Genomic DNA, 8,396 nt, shown 5'->3' on the forward strand with positions numbered 1-8,396 from the left:
CCCCTCTCTCTCCCTCTCTCCCGCTCTCTCCCCCGCCCCCCCCACCCCTGCTATTTTGGTAGCACCCCCTCATTAACAAGGGCCAGTACATGACGCTGACCCCCTTGTAAGAGAGCATCCCTCCAGCAGTGTGACACACAGGAGGTCGCCCTCAACCACAGCGAACGCATCAACGTGTGCACAAGGAGGGCCCTGTCGGGGACTCCGCCCTCCTGGTGAAGACTTTCTCCTCCAGAGGAACTTGAGAGCCCTGGCCGAGGAATCCCTCCTACCTCCTGGAACTCCCACTGCTCTTCTGCTCAAGGAAACTGCCTTGATCAGAGGCAGTGACTTGATCTCTTTTGGTTAACTACTTTCAAAATCTATCACTAGATTTTTTATTTTGATTATTTCAGAGAGAAATGGGGGGGGGAGAGAAAGAAACATCAATGATGAGGGAGAGTCATTGCTCGGCTGCCTCCTGTTCACCCGACTCTGGGGATAGAGCCCACAACCCAGGCATGTGCCCTGACCAGGAATCGAACCCTGACCTCCTGGGTCATAGGTCGATGCTCCACCGCTGAGCCACGCTGGCCGGGCACACTATTCAGATTTTAAGCAATAATGGTTTGCCTCTCGTTCACACAATTTCAGGCTATGAGTCTTCGTCAGGGGAAACCCAGCGACGCCCACGTGATTGTTAAGTGGGCCACATGAAATCACGTGACCTACGGGAAGGCCATGCGTACACAGTGTCCTGACCTACGTACAAGGGAAAGGGCACGACCACACAGTGGCAATGCCTGCAGGTGGAAAGCGTCTCCCGCCTGCCAATCTGATAAAGCCGACATGAACATCAGAAGTTTCCGAGTCAGTATCGAGATCAAAGGCCAGACTTTGGCTGAAGGACTTCTCTGAGTCTTAACCTTCCAATCGGTAAAAGTTCAGGCTTATAATGTTGACCTAGAAGGGGAACTGGGAGGATTAAATGAGACAGCACAGGCAAGATGCCTGGCCTAGGTCGTGGTGGGGTGCGACCATTCAAAGATGGTGGCCTCTTTGCTTATTTCGTTGCACACCCAAGGGTTGTCAAGGGTGGGCAGTTTTTTCCCCATAAGATGCTCCTGGCAATGTCTGGCGACATGTCTGGTTGTCACAATTTGGTGGGGCGGGGGGCGTGCTGCTGTCATCTAATGGGTAAGGGCCAGTGAGCTGCGACATAAACCTCCTGCCACACATGGGACAGCCCCCAACACGAAGAAGTACCAGCCTCAACTGGCCACAGCGCCAAGGCCGAGACACCCGCTGTGTCCCCACTGCCCCGCAGGCTTCTGTGTCGAAGCGAGACCCTTTAGAACTCACAGTGAGTCCGACTGAACGCGCCGGCGGAAATGGTGGTTCTGCCCTCAGGACACGGGGCGCAGGTCAAGCTCCCAGCCTGGTCCTGGTAGAATCCAGCGGGACAGGGAACACACTGCTCGTCCTGGGAGTAGCTTCCTTCGGGACACTTCACTGGAAAGAGACACAGGGACGTGGTGGTCAAGTAAGACACTTGTGTCACAGTTACGACCTCACAGCACACGGGTCTGCATGTGAAATCCCCGAGTCAGCGTGAGACATCACTCAAGAACAAATGTGCATTGAAGACCCGCCCTGTGCTGGGCTCTGAGAGCCCAGGGTGAGCTGTGGGGAAGGTAGACAGTGCCTGCTCCCCGGGGGCGACAGGCTAGCAGATGAGAGCGTGTCCGACCAGAATCTCAGAGAAGGGAAGAAACGAAGCAGGGAGGAGGGGAGGCTAGCGAGCCCGGCCCCTGAGAGGTGACACTTGTGACTTCAGTGATGAGAAGTAACCCCAGGCAGAGATCGAGAAGGACAAATTCTAGGCAAGTGCAAACATCCTGAGGCAGTGATGGGTGTGGATTATTCAAGGAGTGGAAAGAGAAAAGCCAAACAGACCTAGCCAGTTTGGCTCAGTGCATAGAGTGTCGGCCTGCGGACCAAAGGGTCCCAGGTTCGATTCCGGTCAAGAGCATATACCTCAGTTGCAGGCTCCTCCCCGGCCCGGCCCTGATCAGGCACATGCAGGAGGCAACCAATCGATGTTTCTCTTATCGATATTTCTCTCTGTCTTTCCCTCTCTCTTCCACTCTCTCTAAAAATCAATGGACTATCCTTGGGTGCGGGGAGAGAGAGAGAGAGAGAGAGAGCGAGAGCGCAAACAAAGTTCCTGAAGCTACTGAGATCAAGCTTAGTGATGAAGGGAAGAGGTGATACTGGAGAACCACCTGAAAGATGAGTTCCAACCATCGGTCGCCATGGCAACAGTTCCCAAGGTTAAGGACAGGCTGGACATGCACAGTGTAGGGGCACAAGCTTTGGGGTCGGCAGACTAGGTCAAGCTCCTCTCCCCATGATACTTGCGTGACTTTGGACTTGAGCCCTATTCTCTGCAAACCAAAGCCTTTCCTGCACCCAAGGCTACCAACTTCCTCTGACCAAGTAGCAAGTGCGGACGTCCGTGCGGTACGTGCTGGAGTGAAGCCAGCGTTGCCCTAGCAGCTCCCATCTCTGGTACACGCTCACCACCGGCGTTTCTGAGTCAATCAGAAACCCAGACGCCTCCTGGGAACTGAAGGGAGCGCTTTCCGGGCGGCCCCGAGCCAGTCAGGGCCTCGCTCGAGAACGGGGTTTCGGTACTCCTATGAGTCAGCCTGTTGATCGTTTCTAGTATTTTAACCCCGGAGCTGGGACTGCTTTTTTCCAGTGGTCTCCAAAGTCATGGCTAAAGGAAAACAAAAACTTCCCGCCAGCCCAAGCTGCCCGCCCCAAATCTTAGATTGATGACTGACGGGGTGGGGGATGGGGCCAAATGGAGGCCACGGGAAGGGCAGCGCCACAGCCCTGGGCTGGAGGGCACGTATGCTCAGTAAGTGGCGCCTCTGGACTGTGCTCGGGGCAAGCACGTGTCTTTCTCTCCATTGCTGATGGCCACACTCTCATCCGCCCAGAGGAACCCTGTGTCAGTCACGCCGGGAGGTGACCCCGGCACTACCCAGTGTTTCATGTAAAGAGGGAGAAACGGGCCCGGAGAGGAGGGCTGACTGGCCCAAGGTCACACAGGGGTCAGAAGCACAGCTTGCCAGTGTGTCAGTCAGAATGAGACCGTGCCTGGGGGATCGCCATCCTCCCCTGGCAGGTGGGTCCTCTCCAAGACCCTTGAGTCTGCGGCACCAACGGGGATTCCTCCTTCAGGTAACTCCCTGCTCCTCTGAATATACCTGGCCACCTCTTCATATAGGTCTGTCCGCAGCCGGAAAATCACCAGAAAACCCCTGTGGCCTCCACTTTCCAATCTAAAATTCGTTCATGGTCTAAGCCCCTTGCCGGGCCCTAAGGCCTCTCCCACTCTCTCGCTGCCTATCTCCCCAGCCCCGTGTCCCGCATTCCCCACACACCTCATCCTCCAGCCACATAGGCCGTGCACACTGTCCCCACTGTCCCCACAAAGCCACCCCTCTTCACACACCCCCTGCTCTTAGTCTACCCCAGCGTCCAAGGGAAAGGAGTGATTTCCATCCTCAGGGTTCTTCCTCTGTCCTGTCATCTGAGCCTCTAGGGCGATGACTCTGCCCACGCACAGGCGGGGATTGAAAGACTTTTGAATAAAGAAAGATTCACCCGGCCGGTGTGGCTCAGTGGTTGAATGTCGGCCTACGAACCAGGAGGTCACGGTTCGATTCCTGATCAGGGCACATGCCTGGGTTGTGGGCTCGATCCCCAGTGTGGGGTGTGTAGGAGGCAGCTGATCAATGATTCTCTCTCATCATTGATGTTTCTACCTCTTTCTCCCTCTCCTTTCGTCTCTGAAATCAATAAAAATATTTTTTTTAAAAAAAGAAAGAAATGAAAGATTCTGCGCTCTGTACGTGCACTCTCCCGAGCTCAGGGGGCCTTTCCCGCAGCCTCGCATAGCTCAGTAGCAGCAGTGCAGGGAGTGTGGACCTACCGCACCCCAGTGGGTCCTGACTGGCGTCGCTGGAGGCCGAGATTGGGTGGAATCCTTCCAGGCACCCATAGCGGGTCCTGGGCGAGGTGCCCACGCTGTTCCCATGGAGGAAGCGGAGGGACGTGTCTGCTGGGAACGTCTTGGCATCCAGATGCAGCTGGAACTCGCCGCTTCGGATCAGATCCGCGAAGCGCCCTGCGAGGCCCTCGCCCAAGGCTTCCTCTATAAGACACGGGTGGGGCGGGAGTCACCTCACGGTGCTCGGCCCAGCCCGGGGAGGGTGCAGGGGCAGAGCCACCAGACACCCACGCCGAGAGGAGGCCCAGGCACTGTCCAGTGTTTCATGGTAAAACGGGAGAGACAGGTCCAGAGAGGGGGACTGACTGGCCAAGGTCACACAGGGTCAGAAGCCCAGTGAGCCCTCCAGCCCAGGTCTGTGGCGCTGCCCTTCCTGTGGCGTTCATGTGACCCCCCCTCCCTGCCACGCTGGACTTCGGTCACCGGTCTAAGGTGCACTGTCTGGATAAGCACCGTTTGGCAAGCCACCACCTCTGAGCCTCGGTTTTCCCATCTGCAATATGGACGCGCCTCTCTCACAGGTGGTGAGGATTCGGAGAGAGAATGTGCGATGGGGCCACTGCAGCAAAGGCAAAGCCTGCAGGAGGCAATGAGCCTCCCCCCGTGCCCCCCCCGCCCCCGCCTGGCCATGCACACCGAGAGGCCCCTCTGGGTGGCGGGAGTGATTCCTGGAGGGAGAGGAGCCCCCATCTGGAGCCGGGCGGACCCCAGCACACAAGGAGCACTTGCTTCCAACAGGCTGCGCAAAGCCAGCCGCGGCCGGAACCCTCAGTCGTCTCACTGATGCTAGGAATGATCATCCCCATCTTTTGCAGCTCCCAACACAGCCCCATTATCCAGGCTCTTCCAGAGGGAGACAAAGGGGACCCCGAATTCATGATGTTGGGGATCGTTGCCATGAGGACGGAGGAATGGCAGAGATGCCGCCTCCCTTCTGGTTATACCCTGGCCACCTTTCCAGAAGTTTCCTCTCATAGGACAGCGGTCATGTCCAGCCAGTCCGGACCCTCAGGCTATCACACCATCCCCTCTGCTTCTCCTGGCTTTCCACCCCCACGTTCCACCCTTATGTCCCTGCCTGTTCTAGGAGCACGGCAATGGGTCTACATAGTGTGCGTGGTCTGAGATGTCTCACAATTTGGAGAGGACAGAACGTGAATTATAAACCAACAGAGGCTCCCTCTCCCACCTTCTCACCCTTTTTCACACCTATAGCCCCTCTCCCTGCCCAGAAAGTCCAGCGGAGAATTAGAAAATGCTCACAGAAACACAACCAGGTGATATTATTGAACGCTAGTACGCCATTGATCAGAAATGTATGGGTTTTTACACACTGTTTGATACTTAGCTCCTCCCGGGAGCCGGGCTGATATCTCACTAGAGCCCCACAGGAAGGGATGATGCTCCACCGGCTCCTTTTGACAGATGAGGAACCCGAGACTCAGAGACAGCATAGCTCGTCTGAGGCAGCCAGGCAGGCAAACATACCGACGTCACGCAGATCAGGGAGAGAGGCCGGCGGGACGTCCTCAAGCCGCAACTTCCACGTGACATTCACTCCCAAACGCTCCGGGGTCAGACACTCCACCCGCACCGCCGAGTCGTCACAGGCCGGAACGGTAACCGGGGTCCCGACCATCTTCACCTACAGGGACAGGCGCCTTCAGTTCAAGAACACAGAGCAGGGAGCCAGATTTCCTTTTCTTTAACCCCTTCCCCGGCAGAAACGTGTATACACGTTTTCACAAACTGTTCTTTTTTCAGTCGTCGACGAGTATACTCGTCTAAAACTTTACCTTCAAAAACCAGCTACATACGTACCATTCTAAATAATTTCATCTAGAAACTTTCTGAGGAAATACTATTCTTAACCACAAAAATGGGAAGAAAAAATAATTACAAACTGTTTTCATAACCAGCATCAAAAATACTATATAGAACCAAAATAAAAAAATTAGTCTGAAAAAGAAACGTTTTTAACAAGAAAATTGTTGGGGAAGGGGTTAATACATTTTAACTGATGTCAGAGAGGAAGGGAGAGGGAGAGATAGAAACATCAATGATGAGAGAGAACCATTCATCGGCTGCCTCCTGCACGCCCCCTACTGGGGGCCGAGCCCTCAACCTGGGCCTGGGCCCTGACCAGGAATCAAACCATGAGGCTCAACCATGAGCTTCGCCAGCTGGGCGGGTGCCAGCTCGTGGAACCCACAGCAGGCCCAGCCTGGCTTCTCCTCCCAACCTGAGCATCAGTGACTGCGGGGCAGGGTGGGTGGAGGGATGGTGAGGGGCCTGGTTGGCCCAAGGACAGTGCTGGGCACAGTCCAGGGTTCAACACCAGCTCACTGGTCAAACTCTTTCTAAGGGTAACAGCCCAAGAGCTTCCATACCCCCAGGGGATGTTAGTCCACCAAAGCTCGGGTGCCCAGAGACGACAGGAGCTTGGACACCTGGGTGCAGTTCTGTGGGGGCAGCCTGGGCTTCAGGACGCCATCAACATGACCTGCCACGCCACAGACTGGCACCACACATGCACCCTGTGCCACGTCCCGCACAATGCCTGGATGAAGGTGACGGTGGCTATGGGGTTCGCGCAGTGGTCACCGGTGAGGAACTGCTATGTGCCGGTCATTCCAGTGACGAGCCGGGTTTGGACTCGCCTCTGCTGCTACCTAACTAGCCTTGACCAACTTACTTTCTCAGCCTGAACCTAGGTCTGCCCACGGGTAAAATTATCCGGTGTCCAACTTCAGGTTCACCGGAGGCTCTCGGACCCCAGGACCCCGAGCTCCGCCCCCGGCCCGCCGCGGGGGAGGCAGGCACGCACCTGGACCTGGCAGAAGCCGCGGGCTGTGAGCTCGTCCGAGATGAAGGCCTGGAAGGCCAGCAGCAGCCCCGCGTAGTCGGCGCTGCACATCTTGCCCGGCGGGAGCCGGAGCTGGAACTGGGCTCGGGTCTGCAGGGTCTGCCACAGCTGGGGCCCTGCAGGGACGAGTCGGGTCAGCAGACGCAGCACACAGACCTGTGGGATCCCTTCCTGCCTTTGTTAGCTTTTCCTCTGCAAACATAACCCTCCTGCCTGTGGTCTGGAGCACGCCAGCACGGCCGTGTGCACTGTCCTCCTCAGTCCACACACGTCCTGGTGCGACAGATCCCTCCGAAGTCAGAGCCCCTCCCAGCCAGCGGTCCTGCCCCGGCCTCTCCGCCTGGCTGCCCTGCATCCTGGGCCCTCGACAAGCCTCTGGGCAAAGCCCCCCACGATCTTGCATTCGAACAGGGCAACTCCGTGTGGCTTTGCCGGTGGAGAGCAGACTCCGCAGCACAAAACGCATGCTCTCAGGTGGCTCAGTGCACACCCTGCACATCTGGACACAGCAGCCCTACATCCCACGTCCGAATCCGAGGCCCACCCCTCTCTTCTCCCAAGTCCCTCGCTCCCGGCCCAGCTGGGTCTGGATTTCAGCTGGGGCCCTTTGGTCACAGTCAGGTGGGCGATCCACTTGTGTGTCAACATCACGTTTTGTACTTTTTCTGGATAGCATTCTCTATCCCAGGATGCTTTGCAACAAACACTGTCCATTGACACTCGGCCAGCTCCCCAGAGCCTGTGGCAGTTCGAGGTTTGGGGTCTCTATCCTAGACACCCCTTCCACAGCCCCAGGTGGACCCCGTGCCAGGCCCCAGCATCCGCCCCTGCCCTGCCTGGATGAGTACCCACGCCAGCCTTTGCCAAGGCCCCAGCGGTCAGAACCCGGGGCCGTCTCACAGACGGTGCACGTGAAAGTGGGTCCAGTGGGCAGACAGGACAGCAGCTGTGCCCATATTCAAACAGGGCACAGGCCCACAGCTCTGCCAGGCGTAGAGGGACCCGGGGGAGAGGCTGGTGTGGAAGGTCCCACTCAGGGGCCAGACATGTAGCTGAGAGCTTGTCCCACCATAGTAACTGACACAGCCATGGAGCCCCCACCTGCTGGACCCAGTCCCACCCCCAACACCTCCCCGTAGAGCCTGAAGTGAGGGCATTCTCCGGGAACAGACAGCTCCAGAGAAGCCGCAAAGGAGTCTGGGAAGCACAGGGGCTCCTTCCAGAGATGCCCCACGGGCCCCTCTCTGCTCCGGATCAGATGCCCCCTGGCTCACAGGGAAAGGCCGTGCGGGCAGGGAAAGTGTGAGGGGCGGGGTACGGGGCAGACATCCCCGCGGTCACTCACGTTGGCAGGCCCAGGGCTGGGGCGGCTGTGACAGCCAGCGTCTCCTCTCCAGACTGCATTCCAGCGGCCCCAGGGGGAAGGCGCTCAGGTAGCCCCGGCGACACAGCAGCTGGCACCGCTGG

General features: G+C 57.4%; 1 protein-coding gene across 1 annotated transcript in view; it reads right to left on the reverse strand.

Moving 5' to 3' along the window:
* TG (thyroglobulin) overlaps positions 1–8,396 on the reverse strand; it is a 152,913-nt gene that overhangs the window by 117,749 nt on the left and 26,768 nt on the right. The window contains 5 exon segments of the mRNA XM_006753290.2: positions 1,342–1,491; positions 3,986–4,207; positions 5,552–5,708; positions 6,891–7,045; positions 8,275–8,392. Of these exon segments, the coding sequence (XP_006753353.1) occupies positions 1,342–1,491; positions 3,986–4,207; positions 5,552–5,708; positions 6,891–7,045; positions 8,275–8,392 (802 nt within the window).

This window comes from Myotis davidii, unplaced genomic scaffold (genome assembly GCF_000327345.1).
Source record: "Myotis davidii unplaced genomic scaffold, ASM32734v1 scaffold30, whole genome shotgun sequence".
Lineage (NCBI taxonomy): Eukaryota > Metazoa > Chordata > Mammalia > Chiroptera > Vespertilionidae > Myotis > Myotis davidii.